Source organism: Myotis lucifugus, unplaced genomic scaffold, assembly GCF_000147115.1.
Source record: "Myotis lucifugus unplaced genomic scaffold, Myoluc2.0 scaffold_285, whole genome shotgun sequence".
NCBI lineage: Eukaryota > Metazoa > Chordata > Mammalia > Chiroptera > Vespertilionidae > Myotis > Myotis lucifugus.
Genome location: NW_005871333.1, coordinates 1,153,019 through 1,178,060, shown reverse-complemented (window position 1 = coordinate 1,178,060; position 25,042 = coordinate 1,153,019). Strand labels below are relative to the sequence as shown.

Genomic DNA, 25,042 nt, shown 5'->3' with positions numbered 1-25,042 from the left:
AAAAAATAATATATCCTTTTAAAATACACCTTTAAACACCCAAATTATATGTAATCTATTTTTACCAGTTAATTTTTTCAACTCCTAAAGGGCTCCTTTGATTTAAAAACAGGACTGATGCTCACTGGTAGACTATATCTGATACTATAAGTAATTAGTTGCCCTTCTTTTAAAAAATGTATAATAATCCAGACTTTTTACTTTTCAATCTGGCTTCTTCATAAATGTTCCTGAAACATATTCAAGAAATTACATTAAATGTGTTGAGTGCTTTACTTACAACAATATTGTGCTTCTATGGCATTTTCATCATTCCAACAACTTAAAAACATGGTCTAAATGTATACAAGGTCTCCTAAGCCACTGTTAATTCAAGGCTACAAACCATTGTGTGGCTAAATGACTACATCGGACCAGCATAAAGGTTGAGCTGGCACTTCACTTTGCAGGTTTAAATATCTTGGCTCTCCAAAGCTTGTGTGGGGGCTGCAACCTGGCATAAAATTCTCAGCAGGATGCAGATAATTTTTCTGAAAAATGTTTTTAAATGGCTAAGGTTTTTTGCTTTTTAAAAATGTTGAAAAAAGCATACATTAGAATCAGGTTCAAAATATACAAGACTTTTTCCTTTTTATGTTTTTTTAACTGACTTTTTTGTTTTTAGAGAGAGCGGAAGGGAGAGGGAGATGGAAACACTGATGAGAGAAAAACATCATCGATGGGTTGCCTCCTGCAGGACCCCCCTACTGGGGATACAGCCTGCAACCCTGGCATGTGCCCTGACCGTAATTGAACCATGACCTTCTGGTTCATGGGTCGATCCATGCATGACCTTCCGGTTCATGGGTCGATGCTCAATCACTGATACACACTAACCAAGTGAGACTTTTTCCTTTTTAATGTGCCTATCCTTTTAGATAAACCAAGAACAGCAAAATAATCCCAAACCTATAGACTTTCAATAAGTACCAAAACCTCTCCTATATGAAATTAAATGTGAATGTGCTGCTTCAAATCATAAAGGGAGCTAGAGGACTGCTTTGAAAACATAAACACTTCCTAAACCCTCTGTAGTTATAATTATAGAATGACCTTGTCATTTTGGCTTCCACACCTCCAGTTTCATTTCCATTTGTCCATTCAATGTTACTTTTTTTATTCCTTATAACAGCCTTGTGAGATAAGTACTAATATTAGCAGTTTTATCAATAAGTAAATGTGTAAATGTTAGGTACCTTAGACAACATAATCTGCCTTGTAATCAATAGAGCTGAGACCAGAATTCAGATCAATCTCACCCATACTCGTTTTCAATACCTATGGTCTCAGCCCTGGTTATACACTAGAATTGGCTTTCTAAAACCACTGATGCCGAGGCTCTACCTAAATGACAAAATTAGAACCTTTAAGAGATAGGACCCAGGCTCAGGAAATTTCCAGTTGTCCCCATGAAAGAACCATAGCATTACACAAAGCACTACAAGATCAGAAGACTAGAAAGAAGGATGGCAGACATGGTTATTATGAAGTTATCTATTTGCAAAGCCATGTTCAATGCCATTTTCTTTAGTACCTTACAGGTAACCATTCCCCACTCCCAAATCAGTAAAAATCAAGAAAAAGTCACTTAATTTTAATATTTGTCTAGATAACGTGCATTGGGAACATAAATCCAAACACCCACCAAAATGTATAAGATAATTCCAGTTCAAACACCCTCTGGATGATTTACAGTTTTATAACCTCTTTACTGCTCTCTCCCATTCATTTCTGCATCACTGACCTTCGAAAAGAGATTTTTTTTTCCTTCTCCCAAAAGAATTAGTAAAGTTAAATTTTAAATGGTCATTGTTTTCATTCATCACATTAAAGATGATATTATTAAGATGTCTTCTATTTTCCCTTGTTGCTATAAACAGTCAGCTAACAGTCTAACGATCACTGTTTTGTTTTCTCTGGCTGTTTTTAAGTTTTTCTCATTGTGTTTGGTTTCCTGTAATTTTGCCATGATATACCTAGAAGTGTATTTCTTTCAATATACCTGCTTAGAGTTAATTGGACTTCCTGAATCTGAGGAATTACATTGATTAATTTTCGTATGCTGGATATATTCAGTTCTTTCAAAACAATCTATATCCTCCTATCTAATAAAAGACAAAAAGGGTAATTAACCGTACCTCCGCTACGCTTCCCACTGGCTAATCAGCGAGATATGCAAATTAACTGCCAACAAAGATGGCGGCCGGCAGCCACGCAGCTGAAGCGAGCAGGAGGCTTGCTTGCTCCAGTGATGGAGGAAGCCAAGGTTCCCCGCCTGCCGCGGCCTGGCTCTGAGCTCCGAAAACAACAAAGTTTCAATTATAGAAGGTAAATAAATCCCAGAATAAAAAAAAAAGAAAAAAAGGAGAGGCTGGGAGCTTCAGTTGCCGGCCAGCCTGAAAAGAGCCCTCAGCCCCTCACCCAGACTGGCCAGGCACCCCAGTGGGGACCCCCACCCTGAAGGGGGGTGTGACCAGCTGCAAACATCCATCAGCCCCTCACCCAGGCTGGCCAGGCACCCAACCGGGACCCCCACCTTGATCTGGAACACCCTTCAGGGCAAACCAGCTGACCCCCACCCGTGCACCAGGCCTCTATCCTATATAGTAAAAGGGTAATATGCAAACTGACCCTAACAGCAGAAAGATTGGGAATGACTGGTCACAATGACACAAACTGACCACCAGGGGGTAGACGCTCAATGCAGGAGCTGCCCTCTGGTGGTCAGTGCACTTCCACATAGGGGAGCTCTGCTCAGCCACAATCCAGGCTGATGGCTGCCAGTACAGCGGTGGTGGTGGGAGCCTCTCCTGCCTCCTCAGCAGTGCTAAGGATGTCTGACTGCAGCTTAGGTCTGCTCCCCGGTGGCAAGTGGACATCCCCTGAGGGCTGCTGGGCTGCCAGAGGGATGTCTGATTGCCAGCTTAGGCCCAATCCCCCGGGGAGCAGGCTTAAGCCAGCAGATGGTCATTCCCCCGAGGGGTCCCAGACTGCGAGAGGGCACAGGCCAGGCTGAGGGACCCCCCACCCCCGCCGAGTGCACAAATTTTTGTGCACCGGGCCTTTAGTATATATATAAGCCTAAGCGATAGTCTGACTGCACTCCTGGTAGCTATGACATGCAATGACCACCAGGCGGGAGACGCTCCAACCAGTAGAGGAGAGAGCCCAATTCCTCGTGGAATCGGCGTGGGTTAAGTTGCTGCTGGGGCACTGTTGGCCCCAAATCTGTTTCACCTGCAACCCGGACCCAGAGATCGGTTTCCACCTGATTCCCGCAGGCCAGGCCGAGGGACCCCACGGGGCCTCTAGTTTTACTATAAAATATAACAAATATAGAGACGGGTTCACAAAGCCAAAATGTATAGCTCAATTAATAATAAAAAAACCAACACCCTAAGTTAACCAGTGCATTCTATCTCCCGGAGTAATGTCCAGCGCATTCATTGTCCAAGTGAAGCTAACAAGTCTAATTCTAAGACTTTCACTCATGATGTCAGACTTTCTCTTCTTCTGGTGTTCTGACACTGGTTGGAGGTATTGGGAAACACTAGGGAGACCTGAGAACAATGCCATCAGAGCAGAAGGCAAAGCAAAGTCCTGATGACATCGTTTGAACCCTAAAACCAGTCATGCTCCAAGCTATCTTTACCCCTGGTCTTTTTGGTTATGTGACTCAATAAATTCTCTTTTTACTTAAGCCAGTGTGGTTACATTTTCTGTCACCTGAAGCTACCAGGTTCTAACTGCTGCAATTCATCATGTGGTTTCCCTTCCTAAAGTATTTCTCCTTCATCCAAATTGTGTTACTTTTCCTTTGGATCGGCCTTTGAAACAGGTGGAGAATGTGAAATAACTTAGAGATCCTGAGGGAGTATAATCAACAATCAACTGTATATTTTTAAATGTATAATAAAAATTTGACTCCCCTAAAAAATGAATATACATACATGAAGTTTATAACTATTTCCAGAAGTGTACTTAACAGCAGGTGGCTAAAAAGTAAAAGCTTCAAACATTTCTGGAATCCTCAATACCAAAGGGGGAGAAAAACATCTTCAGATCATAAACATCTCACAAAAGCTTCAATGTCTTTGTAAACCATGTATTTTAAAAAAAGAAAAGAACAAAACCTAAGGCTGAAGCAATTTCTTAAAATCACAGCCTAATCTATTAATGAACAATATCTAGCTCTATATTCTAAATCGATGACCACGTTGCCTCAATCTACCTCTGTATTTTCTACTATTGGCCAATGCAAACTCTCCTCCAAGAAAACTGGTTCACTCAGTGCTTCCATATGCCATCCTTGGTCTGTGATGATTCTCTGTAGCTGTCTTTGTGCCCACAGTGCCACCCCCTCCGTTCATCTTCTGAAGCCTCCTCCTGCTTAACGACCTTCCTCCTCCAGCAACCCTCAGATCACCACAGGCTTAAGCATCACTACTTCATCAGAACCTCTGTGCCATTAATGTGGTATTTGGCATAGTCATTCATTAAAAAACAAAAACAAAAAAAAAACCTTAGCGTGTACTTACTAAGTGCCTGTACCACAAATAATAATAAAATACATAAAAACCCAACTCTTTGAGGAGAGTGGAAAGGATAGGAAGCAATAAGGGATGACAATGAGAGATGACCAACCAAAACCAAATAATTTTGAAAGCTGATCATTAAATGACTCCTCTGGATAAACAAATTCTTGAGCTACCATGCTTCACACTTAACCCAGTACCTCATTTTCCCAAAAGCATTTTTACATTTTCAATCTAGTAAATCAAAACTAGCAACATCTGCTGAATGTTATATTTGCCATTGGATTTCAAAAATAACTTGGGTTGCCTTTTTTTCATTTGTCTTATGAGAGTGAACATTTTGAATGTACCTTGTTTGTACTTTCAAGATGTTCTGTTTTTCTACAACTGTGCTTTTAAAGCCTTGTTTATAACACAAGTCTTCAAAATTATATGTGTATTGCATATGTGTATATATTAATACTCCTTTCCTTAATCCAAAATTGATTATAATAGCAACACCTTGGAAAAATAGATTAAGTCATAAATCATCATTTTTAAATCAGGTCACTTCCACTGTCTCCCCTTAGGAAGTACATTTTACAAAGAATAATGACACCAATATTCTTCCTTCTTCATAAAATGTTTCCATGGCTGAGGAGTAAAAACAGATCATGGTAGAAGTACAAATAGAGTTTTTAATTCATTGGTACATAAACCAATTTTGCATTGAAATTTCTGGTAAGTTTCTCATATTCACAGACAACAGTATAGTGATTACCAGAGGGAAAAGGGATGGAGGGCGGGGAAGAAGAAGGTATAGGGGGATAAATGGTGATGGACAGAGACTTGACTTGGAGTGGTGAACACACAATACAATATATAGGTGATGAATTACAGAATTGTACACCTAAAACCTATACAATTTTATTAATCAATGTCACCCCAATAAATTCAATTAAAAAGAAAAAATAAACTACCTCTGAAAAGCAGAGTGGCGTTATCGGCAATCTTACAAGACAAAATTTAGAATTTGAGATCCATCAGGGCAAAGATCCACACTGTTTGGGTGATTTAATGTTTGAGAAATTATGTGACATTCTATCTTAAAATATTTTAAAGACTAAGGGACTTAAAAGTGTCTAGGAATTGCCTGGCTGGTGTTTCTCAGTGGTTAAGCATTGACCCATGCACTAAAAGGTCACCAGTTTGATTCCTGGTCAAGGCACATGCCTGGGTTGCTGGCTCGATCCCCTGTTGGGATGTGCAAGAGGTAGCCAATCGATGTTTCTCTCTCATCGATTTTCCTCTCTCTCTCCCTTCCTCTCTCTCTATAAAATCAATAAAAACATATTTTTTTAAAAAGTGTCTAGGAACACTGACCGCTCCAGACTCTTGGATGAAAACCCTAAAGAGCTCTACCTCAGGAACAGCAGTGAGCCAGAGGTAGCCAGACCCTGACCAAAGCTACAAACCAGCCAAACTCAGCAGAGTGCCCATCTGGATTAGGGTGATCTGCCAACATCTATATGCCTGTGAGAAGGAACAATGAACCCTCTCTCTAGAATAAGATAGCATCATTTGGAGCCTCTATAGCTTTTTTTAAAATATTATTTTATTGATTTCAGAGAATGGATGGGAGAATGAGAGAGGGAAAGAGGGATAGAAACATCAATGATGAGAGAGAACCATTGATTGGGTGCCTCCTGCACCCTCAATCACCTACTGGGGACTGAGTGTGCAACCCAGACATGAGCCCTGACTGGGAATCAAACCGTGACCACCTGGTTCATGGGTCGATGCTCCACACTGGCCAGGTGGAGCCTCTATGTTTTTAACTGAACTGTCTGATGTTCATTCAAAACTATTAGAAATACCAAATACAGTACCACATGGTTGATAACCAAAGAAAAAAGCAGGCAAAACAAATAGACCCAATAATATTCCAAATACTAGAACTGACTCAGAAATAAGGACTTAGAAATAAGTATAATCAGCATGTGCAAGAAAATGGAGAAAATTATAGATGAAAAGACAAATTCACCAGAGTTTATGGAAAATAATCAAACAGAATTGAAAAAGATTTTACCTAAAGTTAAGAACTCATTAGAGGGGTTTCATAGCAGATTAGACATGGCAGAAAACAATACACTAAGATAAGTTAGGCATTATCTACTTGTGCTAGTTATTCATTTATTGCCTCTCATCTCCCAAATCTACTTTTCGTTGTCCTATTTATGAAACGTGGGTTGGATCTTGTAAACATTTTTTTCCTTTGCCAGCTGGTGTTTAGCTTGTCAATGAAAGTGATGAAGGGACAGTACAAGGCATAACAGAAGAGACGCTTCTTATCCTAGTTCTGGTGGACTTTCTATAGCTGCGCCTATGGTACAGCTGCCAGAGGCATGTAGGAGACCCAGTCGTGCTCACCTTTCCACCTGTTTAACTGCATCCAGCCCATTTCTACTCTCCAGCCCTGGCCAACCAGAACCCAGCGGGCCACACACCAGTGAAGGTCTCCACCATCCATGGGCTACAGCCACATCCTCTCCAGTCCAGAGGTCAGAGTCTCAGCATTAGTGGTGGGGGGAGATGTGAGGGAGGATCTTCCAAGTTTGTTCCTTCTTGGGTGTCCTCCCTCAGCCCTCTATACAATCGCTATTCTTACATTCTTTAGAATTTTCTTTTGCTCCTTTAAATTGTTAATAATTCTCTATATCCAATTTTCCTATTCAAATTACTAGTATGGTTTCTGTCTCCTACCTGAAATCCAATTGATAAACTGTTTAAGTCTCATTTTAATTTTAACTTGTTTGTTCTTTCAAGATGTTGTTTTTCCACAATTGTGCTTTTAAAGCCTTGTTTATAGCACATGCCTTCAAAATTATATGTGTATGCATATGTATATATATGAATAGTCCTCTCCTTAATTCTCTATACATGTGACCCAATAAGTCCACTCTTTCTTCAGCAAATACCCACCGGAAATGCACACATACTAGTATATTCACTGAGATATGTACCACTCACAGGAGCACTATTCACAACAGCAAGAAACCGAAATAATCCAGATGGTGATCAATAACAATGGATAAAGAAACTGTGATATGTTCAGTTTATATAGTTTATATATTCAGCTTACATTGCTCAATACTATGAGCAATGAGCATACAACAACAACAAATTGTATAGGTGAAGTTCACAAATAAATGTTGAGTGAAAAAAGTCAGACATACAAGTCCATACTTGATTCCATTTGTAGAAAGACTGAAAAGAGACAAAACTAATCATGGTGGTGTAAGTCAGCATAATGTTTACTCTTGGATAAAATGGTCACAGTGACGGAGGGGGCATGAGTAGGGCCTCTGGACACTGGGAGTGTTCTGTTTCTTGATCTAGGTACTGGTTACGTGGTGTGTTTACTTTCTAAAATTCGCCATGCTATACACTTGTGATTTGTACACTCTTCTGTAGTATATTATTCTTCAATAAGTTACACCAAAATATCAAGTACTTATAACCAATCAAATAATGTTTCTAAGTCCCTGGCACCTCCCAAATGTGGTTCTGATAACTGCTCTTCCTACACAGCCCCACAGCACCCTGTGCATATACCTCTACCCAGCACGTATCACCCATGGCTGCAATTCTATGCACTTATCTGTCTTGAGCGCTATGTCCAGCTTGAAGGCTAACGATGAAACTTTTATAGGTCTCAAATGAGGCATTAATAGATATCTGAACAATGACGGAGCACTCTATTATAAAGATATTACAGGCCATGGACATGGAAGTGTCTAGGACTAGGAGCACCACATATCTGGGCAGCATTTTTCAACAGTGGGCCATGCACTCCATACCAGCTTCACACATTCTTTGCATCTATTTCGTGTCTACAGGGCATGAGCACTAGTTTGCAAGGACACATTCAAAAGATGTCTTTCTGCAGGTAGTACAGTGAAGAGCAGGGGAAGAGAAGTGACAAAGCATTAGTACAATACTTCTTTCTATGCTAACATTCCACGCTAGCAGAAGAGTCAAGAATTATACAACGTGGGCAGTGCCTGCAGTAGCAGAAGCTCCCCCAACCTGAAGATGATTGTCTCAAAGACAAAACTGCCCTCGCCTTCTTCAAACTAGGACAGTGGTTCTCAACCTTGGCTGCACATTAGAATCACCTGGGAACCTTTTTAAAATCCTGATTTCTGGGCCTCATCCTCCGGAAATTCTGTTTCTTTGTTATGGGGTGGGACCACAACATTAGTAACAAAGAAACAGAATTTCCAGAGGATGAGGCCCAGAAATCAGGATTTTAAAAAGATTCCCAGGTGATTCTAATGTGCAGCCAAGGTTGAGAATCACTGAACTAGGAAGTTAGATATCAGTGGTTCCCAATATTGCCATGATTACAACATGTTCTTCTCATTTAATTTTGTGATCCACCCTTCCTCCTTTATGCAATTTTATTTTAAATTGAAATGAATTATCATTATTATTTTCAGGGGAAATAATTTCACAATACCCTTTGAGGTAGCTGAATATACCACAGGGTGTTGCAAAAGCCAGGCTGAAAATCACTGCTTCAGAGCTTCTGTTAACTGATTTTTATGCCCCGAACTTCTCTAAAACTGAATCTTTTTCTTCTATTTTGAAATTATCATTGAAAACATATTTTCTAGTTTCAGAAACCAACAAGTCCCTTAAGGAATACAGAACCTTAAAGCAACCTATTCCCCTAACAAACACGAATGTAGAGGTATATATATTTGTATACCTCTACACACCAGGTGCTCTTCTAGGTACTAGGATACAGCAGTGAACAAAAGAACTCCATTCTCTCATGCAGCTTCCACTCCAGTGAAAAGATGCAAAATATCCTTATGATGCACAGCCATCCGGGAAATGCAATCCAAGACACAGTGAGATACCACTTCCTACCAACTAGGATTGCTATAATCATAAAGACAGATAATAACAAACATTGGTGAGGAATTAGAGAAACTGGAACACTTCTACACTGCTGGTGGGAATGTAAAATGGTACAGGCACTTTGGAAAACAGTCTGGGAATTCCTCAAAAAACTAAACACAGAGTAACCATTTAACCCTGCAATTCTACTCCTAGGGATATACACCCAAGAGAAATAAAAATTTATCCACACAACAGCAATATTTTTAACAGACGAAATGTGGAAACAACCAAATATTCACCAACCAACAACGGATAAATAAAAAGTGGTGTATGCATACAATGGAATATTACTTGGCAATAGAAAAACAGTGATATATGCTACATTGAAAACAGTCTCCTACATGGTGCAATATACAGATCTTGTAACATAGAAACCTATATGTTCATATTGACTAATGTCACCTCAATAAAGTTAATTTTAAAAAGCTTAAAAAAACACAGTATGCTCACGGAAAATCAGTCACACAAAAAAACACATATTGTATAATTCCATTTATAAGAAATGTCCAAAATAGGCAAATCCATATAGACATAATATAGATTAGTTATTGCCTAGAAGGAACAAGAAGTTTCTTTTAGGGGTGATGACAATGTTCTAAATTTGACTGGTGATGGTTGCACAATTCAATGAATACACTAAAAACCATTCAATTATACACTTTAAATGGGTAAATTGCATGACATATAAATTATGTCTCAATAAAGCTGTTATTTAAAAAAATTAGAGCTGTCCCCAAACTGGAAAATGACCCTTCATTGGAAATAATGTAAGGCAAAGGCAGATTGGCTTCTGTTGGGAATATTACTGTAAAAGATTAATTCAATTAGTGCTTCCCAATAGCAATTCAGACTAATACATAAAAATTACTCAGAAAATGTAATTACTCTGGCTTCCTAAAGTATCTAACTCAGTATGCCCACTGGGTTCAGGAATCTGTATTTTTTTTTTAAATATATTTTATTGATTGATTTTTTACAGAGAGGAAGGGAGAGAGAGAGATAGTCAGAAACATCGATGGGAGAGAAACATCGACCAGCTGCCTCCTGCACATTTCCCAGGGGGGGATGTGCCCGCAACCCAGGCACATGCCCTCGACCGGAATCGAACCCGGGACCCTCCAGTCCACAGGCCGACGCTCTATCCACTGAGCCAAACCGGTTTTGGCAGGAATCTGTATTTTTAACAAGCTCCCTAAATTATTCTAATGTATATCAAAAGTGGGAACCACTAGACTACAAAGATTCTAACTCAGTGATTTATGATTCTCTGGTATCTATGAGAGATCTATCTCTATATCTGGTATCTATCTAGTATTTTTCATTCATCTAAGAATTTCAAAGTCCTTAATGGCACTCATTTCCCTGAGTTATAAAGGTTTGAGTTTAGAAAGAGGTGGCTTCATCTGATGGATTAGAACACCACATATTTATATTAATCTTATGTGTATCCTTTATTTAAGCCAGTGGTTCTCAACCTTCTGGCCCTTTAAATACAGTTCCTCATGTTGTGACCCAACCACAAAATTATTTTCGTTGCTACTTCATAACTGTAATGTTGCTACTGTTATAAATCGTAATGTAAATATCTGATATGCAGGATGGTCTTAGGCGACCCCTGTGAAAGGGTCATTCGACCGCCAAAGGGGTCGTGCCCACAGGTTGAGAACCGCTGCTAATTCACTTTCTTCAGGTAAGCCCTTCAGCTCAACATGGGATGAATATATAACACACAGCATCTACAGGGGCCATACCTAAACTACAATTTTTTTTAAAATCAGCCAAAGTAACAGTTTTTTGGTAATTATTAGAAATTTAGCAACAAAACCATCCTACTCCTGCCAACCATATTTTTACAACTGTGTTATAAAACTTAAAATAAGTCTTTAAGTTTGGGTTAAAACTTCCTATTTAATACTTCCCTTTTTAAAAAGGGAGGGGACAAGATTTCTGAGTAAGTCATCAAAACTCTAAATTACAAAACTTAAATAAGACAAAAAATTCCAAAATCCAAAACTAAGAACATAGTTTTGAACAACAATAAAACTTCTTATAGTAGAGGCACCATAGCAAAATCGAACTTGGTAAGAAAAGCAACATTTTGTCTGGTCAGACTTTTTTTAACAAAATGGCACGTTTTCTCCACCAGCCACGCAAAGCACACCATGTTTATATAAGCCTCATGTGCTCTGACAAGTCCCACCACCCCCTTCTCTGCCTTCATTCCAGAGACATCTTACTTCAACTGCGAAGCTTTGGGTCTTGTAGACTTAATCTGGTCTTTACCCTTCTGATAATAATACTGAGATAATACGGATTCAAATCCAAATTTGACACTTTCACTTATATTACAAAAAATAAAAAGGCCTCTCAGCCAAAAACACTCCTCTAACAAGCCCTGTGATGAAGTGTTAGTAAACATTAGAAAATTGATTGCAGGCATGAAATATTAAGTTAAAACAAAGAAAATGTTTTCAACATGTCTCAAGCTGGAGAAAAAATATTTTAACCAATATGCTAGAGACTTTCATTAATTCAAAATAGTCTGAAAGTAAAGCTGCAATGAAAAAATAAAAACACCTCTTACTTAAATTCTTTTAGCACATTAAGAGTTGTACTTATTTCACAAAACAGAGAAAAAAAGTGGTGGGAAAAGTCCACGTTTGGCAAATTTAACTATTAAGCAACTGTCAAAAGCTAATTTTATTTTCTTTCAACAAATGAAGAATATCCAAATGAGCCTGCAGTTACTCACATGCAGAGCCGAGGGGTCTGGCAGGAATTCAGCATCTTCTCCAAAGATAAAATCAGGGGGCAGCTCTGGGTATTGGGCATTGAAAATTATATCCCCTGAAATAAAAGAAAAGGTCAGACCCTTCTCATTTCCTTGTTAAGGTGTAACATTCTGAGGAATGCACCAGAAAACGTTCTAGAAGACGTTTATGTTAGACAAAAAAAAAATTTGAAAAACACTTTCTGAATGATTAATTCTCCAAACAAAAGAACTGATATCCTCTTTTAAATTAACATCCACAACACGCAATCAAAAAATTTTAATCTCCTAACACACTATAATATAAATACACATAGGAAGGTATAAGCAGCCACATATAAAATACATGGAGATATTTTTGTAGGAAATGTTACAGTCCAGTCACTGCCTGCTAATTAACAAGCCTTGAACAAGGACTGATGCTCTAAAGATATAGCGATTTCCTGGAAGAAATTAAACATGTAGACCTTTGGTATAATGGAAAGAACATTGGCTTGGAGTAAAAAAAATCAGGTGTATAGCCATAAGGTCTCCTAATTATTTAGTATTCAAATCATCTTGGGCATGTTGTAACTACTTTACACTTCAGTTTCCTCATCAGTAAAAGTGGGATATAAGATCACTAACTTCACAGATTTGTTCATAAAGTTATTTGTTCATATAAAATTCATAAAGTTAATAAAGAGACCAACCATATGTGAGGATAAAAGACCACCATGTACTAGCACAGTGTCTGGTATATAGCAAGCACTCAATAACTGATAAGGGAATACTAGTGTTGTTATTACTAGTATTATTTTGAAACATGACAAATTACAAAGCCTCCTTAGCAAATTTGTGTTATAAATTCTCCTACCTCTCTGTTCCTTTCCTGACTCCTTCTTTAGCTCCCTTTTTATTCCCTCCATTCATCCCAAGAATCAGTCCTCACCATTCTGCTAATACAAATAAGCAGATTAGTACACCATAATCTAACACACATATACTGGGTTCTAGTATATAGGAGTATGTATACTTGTGTACTTGCATACCATATATACATACACACACATACAGTTATATCAGTCCAATCATTTTTACTGCTTAAACAATATCTTCATGGTGATATCCAAATTTAAACATTCAGACTTCAGTTCTCATTTGAGCCTTTCTACCTCTATGTACTAGGTATTTCAATGTCAAACTCAACAAATCTAAAAACATGCTCATCACTGTCTCTTTTCTCACCCCTCTCTTCCCCTAGCTGACTTCCCTATTTCTAGGGATGGCACTGTTATTCCTTAATCATCATGCTGAAGCTTTGGTATCATCTTCAACCCTACCTGTACCTTTCATATTCATAGAAAACAAAATGTTTCTCATATGGATATGTCCCACTGCTCACAGCCCTATCCAGGCCCAGATGACCTAGTCCAATGATGGCAAACCTTTTGAGCTCGGCATGTCAGCATTTTGAAAAACCCTAACTTAACTCTGGTGCCATGTCACATATAGAAATTTTTTGATATTTGCAACCATAGTAAAACAAAGACTTATATTTTTGATATTTATTTTATATATTTAAATGCCATTTAACAAAGAACAATCAACCAAAAAAATGAGTTCACGTGTCATAGGTTCGCCATCACTGACCTAGTCCATACATTCATGCATCCAATGAACAAACATTTAAACTCTGCTCTAGGCTCTATGCTAAGCACTAAAGACCAAGCAAAGAACTCTGCTCTTGAAGAGTTGGCAGGACTAGAAGAATTCAGTTATGACCATATCCTTTTAAATGGTCTCCTAATACCAGTTTCCCTCCAGCCCATAATACATACTGTCACAAAGTAAATCTTCTTGAAGTACTGCTTTGCCCCAAAACTTCCTAGCTAAAAAAAATCTAAATTATTCTCTAATGTCAAATGGAGTGAGGGCAAGCTTTTCCAACTGGCATTAAGGCTTCCAAAATACAATGTTCCTATTTATTTTTCCATTCTTCTCTCTATCTACAGGCCAATACCAATTTTCTATTCCAGTTGATATGATCCACTCACTGACCTTCAAATACTATGACATGTAGTTGAAATGCTCTTACCCCTTCCTCAGTTCTTACCAAGCCTTTATGAGCCCACTGAATTATCTTTTCTTGCATAAAGGCTTCCCTAATAAATTCAGAACTGATCATTGTTCCTTATGAAATTCAACAATACTATTTGGTTATGTCATTCACTTGAGTATTGAAATGTAGTCATATTATTTTTATTGTTTAATTAATTTTTAAAATTCATAATAAACACACCCTATAATGTGAGCACTGTGATACACACTGCGTCAATACAAAGATGGTTATCCTCAAGGAGCCTACATTTTGTGAGAGAGACTTGATCTTCCTAAATATCTTATAAGCATTCAGAAAACAAGCATGCTCTTATATTTATTTTATGTCTCTGACAAAGCAAAATGCAACACATATAGAATAGATTCAAGAAATGCTCAATATATGAAAGAAATTCTATTCTCTACATTGAATATCTAAGTACTGACAAAAATCTACAGTAAAGAATAAAGTATAGAAGAGTTATTACTTCTACCACTTTCTGTAAGGAATAAATTTGAGCAAGAATATATCCTTTAGAAGTTGGGCTTAGAATTAAATTATCAAAAGTTAGTACCAAAAAAAAAGTTGGTACAGCCCTGGCTAGTGTTGCTCAATAGTTAGAGCATTGACCCACCCACCAAAGGGCCGCAGGTTCACTTCCCAGTCAAGGGCATATACCTGGATTGCAGGTTCAACCCCCAGCCCCAGTCAAGGTGTTTGCAGGAGGCAACCAATTAATGTGTGTCTGTCTCACATCAATGTTTCTCTCTCCTCTCTCCTCTCCTCCTCTCCCTCTCCCTCTCCCTCTCTCCCCCTCCCTCCTTCCCTCCCTTCCTTCCACTCTCTCTAAAATAAAAATCAATGGAAAAAATATCTTTGGGTGAGGCTTAACAAAAAATAAAATAAAATAAATAAAAGTTACTACAATCCGTCCCTTCATCCAACCCACAATATGGTTGTCAACTATATCTATTATGAGTTATAAAATTTCTTCAAATCTGCCAACTATAAAGCATTAATCCAAGCCAAGATGAAGAAGAACTGGTGAAAACAATACGAATGCCCTGATTACTCATTCTTATTCAACTACACCCAGCATGAACAATTCCTTAGGAGGACATGTACATTAGAGCTATGTTTTCAAAAGCTCTATGGCTGGCTTACTTTAGTGACCTTTAGAAAAAAAAATCATAAAGTTAATAAAGCAAAGGCATTAAAGTTTTGGAAAAAGCCAAGCTAGAATCCATTGTGCCTCAATGCTCAAAAAATAAATAGCATGCTAAATTCCAATAGAAGCAATTTTATTATTTTTGTTTCTACTGAAGACACAAAGCTTGATTTTCAAATTCTCAAAGGAGCATTGTCGGTAATACATAGTATTTCCAAACCACCAAACATTAAAAATCTGATCCAAGGATATTCACTCTTGCCAATTCTATTCAACATTGTACTGCAACTTCTAGCCAGGGCACTTAGGCAAGAAAAATGAATAAATGGCATCTAGATTGGCTATAAAATCCAAAAGAAATAAAAAATAAACTATGAGAAACAATAAGTTCAGCAAGGTTTGCAAAATACAAGGTAAATGTATAAAATCAATTGCATTTCTATACATTATCAATGAACAATCTAAAATGAAATTAAGAAAGCAATTTCACTTACAACAGCATAAATAAGAATAAAATACTTAGGAATAAACTTAACAAAAGAAATGTAAGATTGTACACTTAAAAACTACAGACATTGGTGAAAAATGTTAAAGAAGGCCTACATACATGGGAGACATCTCATGTCCATGAATCAGAAGACTTAATATTGTTCAGATGACAATACTACCTAAATCAAACTACAGATTTCATATAATCCTTATCAAAATCCCTGCCTGACATATTTATTGCAGAAATTGACAAACCAATCCTAAAAGTCATATGGATATGCAAGGGATCCAGAATGGCCAAAAAGCAATCTTGAAAACGCAAGGTTGTAGGACTTACACTTGCCAACTGAAAATTTATTCCCAATTCAAAACCACAGTGATCAAAACAGTGTGGTACTGGCATAAGCAGAGACATTCTGATCAATGGAATAGAATTCAGAGTCTAGCAATAAACTTTCACATTTATAGTCAATTGATTTTGACAAAGGCACTAAGACAATTCAATAGGACAAAGAGAAAATACTGAGTGTTGGCGAGGCTGTGGAAAAATTGGAACCCCTGTGAGCCACGGGTGGGAATGTAAACTGGTGCAGCCACTGTGGAAAACAATATGGCAGCTCCTCAAAAATTTTAAAATGGAATTACCATGTAATTCAACAATTCTACCAAAACAAGTGAAATCGGTGTTTCAAAGAGATATTTGTACACTATTATTCCCAATATAGTAGTCTAACTAAAGCAACTGTCCATTGACAGTTAAAAAGATGAACATACACAATGGAACATTAAATTTAACCTTAAAAAGGACATTCTGACACATGCTATTACATGAATAAAGCTTGAGAATGTTATGGTAAGCAAAATAAGCCAGTCACAAAAAGACAAGAACTATGTGATTCTACTTATATGAAGTACCTCTGTCAAATTCATAGAGACAGAAAGAAGAACGGTGGTTGGCAAGGGCTAGGGGAAAGGAAATGGGGAGTTGTTTAATGGGTATAAAGAGTTTGTTTTACAAAATGAAAAGAGTTATGGAGATTGGATGCACAACAATATGAATGTACTTAACACTACCAAAATGTACACTTAAAAATTATTAAGATGCTAAATTTTATGTTATGCATATTTTACCACAATTTAAAAAATAATTTAGCCCAGCCAGCATGGCTCAGTGGTTGAACATTGACCTATACATTGTCAGACTAAACCAGAAGGTCACGTTTCGATTCCTGGGCAGGGCATATGCCAGGGTTGCAAGTGCCCTTAAAAAAAGACCCGACAGAGCTCTTTTGTGCCCTTCTGCCATGTGAGGTTACAATGAAAAAACAGACTGAACCAGGAACAAGACCCTCACCAGACACTGAATCTGCCAGTATCTTGCTCTCAGACTTCCCAGCCTCCATAACTGTGAAAAGTAAATGTTTGCCCTAGCTGGTTTGGCTCAGTGGATAGAGCAAAGACCTGCGGACTCAAGGGTCCCGGGTTTGATTCCAGTCAAGGGCACATGCCTGGGTTGTGGGCTCGATCCCAGTGGTGGGCATGCAGGAGGCAGCCGATCAATGATTCTCTTTCATCATTGATGTTTCTATCTCTCTCTCCCTCTCCCTTCCTCTCTGAAATCAATAAAAATATATTTAAAAAGAAAAGAATAAAGATTTTAATTTAAAAAAAAAGAAAGGTAAATGTTTGTTGCTTAAGCCATTCAACGTCTAATAGGTTGCTATAGCAGCCCAAACAAACTAAGAGTCTTTTCAACAAATAATGCTGGGACAATGGGATATCCTCATGCTAACCAATCAAGTTGAGTCCCTAAACTATACCAAAATTACCTCAAAATGGATCAAAGATCTAAGTGTAAGAGTGAAAATTATAGAACTCTTTGAGGAAAACATAAAAGTATATCTTTATTATTAGGCAGTGTTTTTCTTACATATGAAATCAAAAGCACAAGCAACAAAAGAAAAACTAAGTAAATTGGACGTCATAAAAATGTTACATTTTTGTCCTTCAAGGACACTATCTAGAAAGTGAAAAGACAACTCATAGGAGAAAATATATGATTTGGCAAATCATATGTATGATAAAGAACTTGAACCCAGAATATATAAGGCACACTTATATATAAGACACCTCAATAATAAAAGACACCTCAACCCAATTTAAAAATGGACAAAGGGTTTAAATAGCTATTTCTCCCAAGTAGATATGGAAATGGCCAACAAGTTTATGAAAAAATGCTCAACATCATTAATCATCCTATATAATAAAAGGGTAATATGCAAATTGACCCTAATGGCGAAAGAACCTGGAACAACCGGTCACTATGATGTGCACTGACCACCAGGGGGCAGACACTCAACACAGGAGCTGCCCCCTGATGGTTAGTGCACTTCCACAGGGGGAGCGCCGCACAGCCAGAAGCCGGCTCATGGCTGGCCAGCGCTGCTGCGGCAGTGGCGGGAGCCTCTCCCACCTCCAAGGCAGCAAATAAGGGTGTCTGACTAATGGGCTCCTGGGCTGCCAGAGGGATATCTGACTGCCAGCTTAGGCCCAATCCTCCAAGGAGCGGGCCTAAGCCAGCAGGTGGACATCCCCCAAGGGCTCACGAGCTGTGAGAGGGCAAAGGCCAGGCTGAGGGACCCCCCCACCCAGTGCATGAATTTTCATGCACCGGGCCTCTAGTTAATAAAATAAAAATCAAAACCACAATGAGATATCACTTCACACCTACTATGATGGCTACAATCAAAACGACATAGAATAATAGGTCTTGATGAGTATGTGGAGAAACTGGAACCCTCATACACTGCTGGTGGGAATTGAAAATGGTACCACCACTTTGGAAAACAGTTTGACAGTTCCTCAAAATATTAAACACAGAGTTACCTTATGACCCACCGATTCCACTCATAGGTATATACTCAAGAAAAATGAAAACATGTTCACACAAACACTTGCACATGAGTGTTTATAGCAGCACTATTTCACATTGACAAAAAGTAGAAAAAAAAACAATGTCCATCAACTGAAGAATGGATAAATAAAATGTGAGATATGTATATCATTCAGTTATTTAAAAAAGGTACTGTTACATGCTACAATGTAGATGAACCTTGAAAACTTTATGCTAAGTGAAAACAGTCAGACACAAAAGGCCACATATATTGTATGATTATTGTATAATTTCATTTACATGAAATGTCTAGAATATGTAAATCCATAGAGACAGAAAGTAGATTAATGGTTGCCAGGGTCAGGAAAAGGAGGAAATGGGGAGTGACTGCTAACAAGTACAAGGTTTCTTTTTATGGAGATGAAAATGTGGTGGAATAGTGCTGAAGGTTGCACAACTTTGTGAATGCATTAAAACCACTGAACTGTACACTTCAAAGAGAGAATTGCATGGTATGTAAATAAATTTCAATAAAGCTGTTATTTTTTAGTGTGATACAAAAATTTGTCCTACTTTAATCTTAACTTAAATAAATGAACTAGAAAGTATTTACTCAATGGTTCTGAATAAATTTATTTTTTATAAATAAAATCATCTTGAAAATGCAATTAGGGAGTTCTCCCATTTTTAAAACTCTACAGTGAGCTCTTTTTAAAAACAAAGAATATTTTGATAATCTCTGAATACTTACAAAGATCTTTCATTTTCAAGAAGCTCCCACATGGATCCTTTTAAACAACAGTACTGGGGAAGTTAATTTCTTTTTTTCTTCTTACTTTAGTTGATGTTTTTACATTTTAAAGCAGCTAAAAGTATTTGACTATACAATATTTTTTAAATAAAAGCTATATACCAAATTATCACACCCTCAACTGGGAGGATCTTTTTAGAGAGAAGTTACTATAATATATATAATAAAAACATTATACAAGTATTTTTCAAAACAAGTAAATTTAAATACCTTTCAGAATCTCACCCTTACATTTCAGAATTTCTCAAACTCTTACCTTCAACCTCTAAGATCTCCTGAAACACTGTGCTCAACATCTATAGCCTCTTTGCAATAAAATGCGTCATTGTTTTCTTGCTATGGAGAACAGTCAGTAAATCAGTCAAGAACATTATTAAAAACCACGATGCACAGATGCACATATTGGACACCTGGGGAGTGATATGGGAAGGAGAAAACACAGCACCTGACCTCAAGGCGGAGATGGTGGAGTAAAGACCAACACAAATCATACAGGAGAGCAATAGCCTCGCATTTCCTTTATTTCACCCTGGAGAAGATGAAAGGAACACAAAGTACAGACTACTCAGAGACTGCTTATTTCAACTTTCCAGAAAAAAGAAGAGTAGGCAGGAGGACAAAGAAATAAAAGTAGGATAGAGGGTGACATAAGGTGAGGTTAAAAAAAAAAGTAAAGACACAAAACACCTAGAATGGCTAGCAGTTGTGATCAACTAAAAACAAAATGGTAGTTTCAAGTTTTATTTTTTATCACAACCTGAAAATGTCCGGGCTACAATGCTGGGACCAATGCTTCATAATATGACACATTCATGAAATCACAGAAATTCCAAAATGAAGAGTTTTTATGTATATTAACCTATTTTAAGGTAGTTTTTATTTACACACCTGTGCCTTAGAAGCTGACAATTTTAATATATTCTTTTTTATTTCAGAGAAGAAGGGAGATAAAGAGACAGAAACATCAATGATGAGAGAGAATCATTGATCAGCTGGCTCCTGCACATCCCACACTGGGGATCAAGCCCACAACCTGGGCATGTGCCCTGACCGGGAATCGAACCTTGACCTCCTGGTTCATAGGTCGACGCTGAGCCACTGAGCCACGCCAACTGAGCTAGAAGCTGACAATCTTGAGGATATCAACATCATCTCAGGAAGGCCTCATCCCAGATTGCAGAGTGAGCCGTCATCCTGACAGAAGGACCACAGCTTGTCCACAGGCTCCTTTCCCTATTCTTACCACTGAAATAGTATCTACCTTAAAGTGTGTGTGTGTGTGTGTGTGTGTGTGTGTGTGTGTGTGTGTGTGTGTGTTAATCCTCACCCGAGGATATTTTTCCATTGATTTTTAGGGAGAGTGGGAGAGAGGAAAAGACAAAGAGAAACATCAATGTGAGAGAAACATATCAATTGATTGCCTTCTGCACAAGCCCTGACCAGGGCCTTTGCCGGGGAGGAGCCTGCAACCAAGGTACGTGCCCTTGACCAGAATCGAACCCGGGACCCTTTGTTCCACAGGCTGGCGTTCTATCCACTGAGCCAAACCGGCTAAGGTGAACCTTAAAGTTTAAATAACTGCCAGGAAATACAGTTTCAAAGAAATAACTCAAGCGGTAAATAACTGGAGTTTTGCCAATAATGGAAGAATTATTCCTCAGTTGCTACATAAAATGGTTATTTACTGAAACTCCAAGTATGGAAAGTAAGCATCAGACGAGAACCTTGTGGAAATGCCATCTGAAAGAGATTCTCAATGGGAAGGTGGATTCAAACAATACTTTGACAAAAGACTTTAGAGAGGTGACTCATTGCCAAGAGTTCTAACTCTTGATAGTGTTTCCTTATACTGAAATTTAATCTCTCTTTCTTTCTCTTAAAATTTAATCCACTACTCTTAGGAATTTATAGAACAATTCTAGTTTCATTTTAATATCATAGACCTTCTACTCCCTTTACAGGCAGCTCTTGTGACCTCTCTTTCAACCCCACCATGAGTCACATCTTGACCAGGCTAAATACCCCAGTTTCTTTCACTATTCCTCATACGACTTGGTCTCAATTTCTTTTATCATCTATTCCTCTCTTCTCTGCAAGTGTGCCAGTTTGTGTAAATCCTCTTAGAGGATAATACCCAGAATTAACCATAATCTAAAGAGCACAGAATCAAGTTCAAAAATCCATGCCTTCATTTTAGATACTAACCTTCTATTTAAAAAATACCACTGGAAATTGAAATAGCTTTCTTTGGCAGACACATCAGTGTTGACTAGTATTATGCTTCCTATCAACTAAGAGCCCCAAGACTTTTATATACATACTAGAGGCCCGGTGCATGAAAATTCGTGCACTTAGCGGAAGGGGTCCCTCAGCCCAGCCTGCGCCCTCTCGCAGTCCAGGACCCCTCAGGGGATGTCCACCTGCCAGCTTAGGCCTGCTCCCCAGGGGACTGGGCCTAAGCTGGCAGTCAGACATACCATTGGCAGCCTGGGAGCCCTCAGTCGGACATCCTTAGCGCTGCCAAGGAAGTAGGAGAGGCTCCCGCCACCGCCGCTGCGCTCACAGCCATTAGCCCAGCTTGTGGCCGAGTGGAGCTCCCCCTGTGGGAGCACACTGACCACCAGGGGGCAGCTCCTGCGCTGAGCGTCTTCCCCCTAGTGGTCAGTGCATGCCCTTAGGGTCAATTTGTGTATTACCCTTTTATTATATAGGATACACTGTTGTTAAGTCACATAGTCTTCATTTTTCTTTTCTCTTTTTTTTTAGTCTTTATTCTTAACACATTTCGTACTGCTCAGGAGTTTTCTCGTGTTTCGCGCGCCATCTGTTAAGGACTGCTCACGAGTGTTCTCGTTTTTCACGCCCATGGAAAAAGGAGCAAATCTAGATACTTATATAAATTTTGTTTGGTCCCTCTTCATAGAGGAAAATGTTTTACGCAGTACCATACGTTAAAAAAGTACTAGGAACTTTAATTGTTTAATTGTTTTTGTAAATAAAAATGTTATAATTATTGAAAAACAACACCTAAAGTGCATTATGATGATTTAAATAATGTGCAGTTTGCCCAAAAACGTGCAGTCCCTGGCGTATGTCTTAGAGATTTCTATGCAGTACGCAATGTGTTAATTTGGACAGCAAAACTTCAGAATGTACTTCAGGGTTTTAAATTTGTCCCTATTATATATTTCAATCTTGTTAGATTTACCTCTCTGTTTACAGCTCAGCATAGTATTCTTAGATTCTATTCCAATTTTGGGTTGGCGCTCCCGGTTTCAAGTTATAAACAGACAGGCTGAACATCCTTCTGGAAAATTCTCTCTCTCTGGCAGACTGAGTTCAATTAATCAGTACCTCATGGGTGCAATCATATAAACAATATTTACCCAAGAATACTACAAACCTAGAACATTCATTACAAGAATACCACAAAGAAACTTAACAAGTACCTCAAAGATATACTCTGCTTTCCTACAAATTCAGAGATAGTGCCAATGATTCCATTGTATAGCACGCTTTATGTCTTGAGAGGTAGAATTTCTTTTCCTATATCAAGGAAAAGAATTATGGTATCTGGGAGTTGAGATAATTTGTATGACACAGGCCCTCAAGAAAAAAAAAAAAAAAAGGATGATCCTGGCCAGTGTGACTCAGTGGTTGAATGTTGACCAATGAACCAGGAGATCATAGTTCGATTCCGGTCAAGGGCATATGCCGGGGTTGTGGGCTCAATCCCCAGTGGGGGCCATGCAGGAGGCAGGGATCGATGATTCTCTCTCATCATTGATGTATCTATCACTCTCTCCCTCTCCCTTCCTCTCTGAAGTCAATTAAAAAGTACATTTTTTAAATATGAAGGTGGGGGAGATTAAATGTAAGTCATCTACATTGGCCTCCTTTCCACATAAGACTTTCTTCTATCAGACCTCTATCTCTAGACTGAGACCACATTTAAATTCTTCTTTGCATTTCTAGTATCTGAGGCTATGCCGGACAACCGAAAATTATATTTCACACACATAATTTAAAAGTTACTAGTAGCCACATGAAAAGAGTAAAAGGAAAAGGGTGAAATTAAGTTTCTAACTATTTTTTTAATTTATACAGTAAAATTCACCTTTTTGGAGTACAGTTATGAATTTTATCACATGCATAGATTCGCATACATAGATTTATATAAACAACACCAAAATTAGGATACAGAACAATTCTATCATCCTCCCAAATTTCCTCTTGCTATCCCTTTGTAGTTAAACTTTCCCACCACCCCTCATTCCCAGCAACATCTGATACGCACTCTCTCACTTCAGTTTCACCTTTTCCAGAATGTCATATTGAGATAGGCTAGTAAGCCAGGACAATGGAATAGGGAAACTGAAACAGACAGTTAAACAGTCAAGCAATTTATTGCCATCTAGTAAATCGAAAATTCCCATATTCTGAAACCAAGGACACTTAAGAGTAAATGGTTTACATTTCTCTTCTCCAAGCAGAGGGTAAATAGCTTACATCACCCTACTCAAGGAAGACAGAGAGCAGAAATCCAATTAGAACCATTTGCCAACCACACCCAAGAACAGATAAAGTTAAGGGTTTGGTGCATCAGCATAAAGCTGATTATAAAGATATCCACCCCAAAACCTCCCCTAAAACCCCAGCCTTTAAAAACTACCAAAATGAAGATCCCAACATGTGCTTTCCCTCCTACAAACATGCCTGAACCTTTCCCCTCTTCTTCCCCCAAAGGCATGCATCTCCTAAACTCTAAGGGTTCCCAAAAGACTTGCAACCAGGGGAGCAGTTGGGCAGCGGCAGCTCATTCCAGCCTAACCCCCTGAACCTGTCTCTGACTTTTCACTCTGAGTTCAATTAATCAGTACCTCACTCAACCACTGAGTCGAATTATAAGGCCCTGCTCTTATACTTTCTTTGCCCATTGTTTTTATTGAGTTGGTTCTTTTCTTATTGTTGACTTTTGAGAGCTCGTTATGTGTTCTGGAAATCTGTCCTCTGTAAGATTTGTTATTTGTATTTCCAGTAACAATATAAATGGAACCATATAGTATGTAACCTTTTGAAACTGGCTTCTTTCACTTAGCATATGGTATTTAAGAGTTAGCCAAATATATTGATACATTTAAGTACATGTATCAATCGTTTGTTCCTTTTTATAGCTGACTAGTATTCCATTGTATGGATGTAGCACAATTTATCCATTTACCCCAATGAAGGATATCTGAGTTAGTTCTGTTTTTTTATTATGAATAATGCTGTTACAAACATCCATGTACTGTACATGCTGTGTGA

At 38.2% G+C, this 25,042-nt stretch overlaps 1 protein-coding gene across 2 annotated transcripts in view; it reads right to left on the bottom strand.

Moving 5' to 3' along the window:
* Nucleotides 1-25,042, bottom strand: part of BABAM2 (BRISC and BRCA1 A complex member 2) — a 333,554-nt gene that overhangs the window by 260,555 nt on the left and 47,957 nt on the right. For both annotated transcript variants that reach the window (XM_006099849.3, XM_023763459.1), the window contains exon 4: nt 12,277-12,371. In XM_006099849.3, coding sequence (XP_006099911.1) covers nt 12,277-12,371 — 95 coding nt within the window. The remainder of the gene's footprint in view (nt 1-12,276; nt 12,372-25,042) is intronic.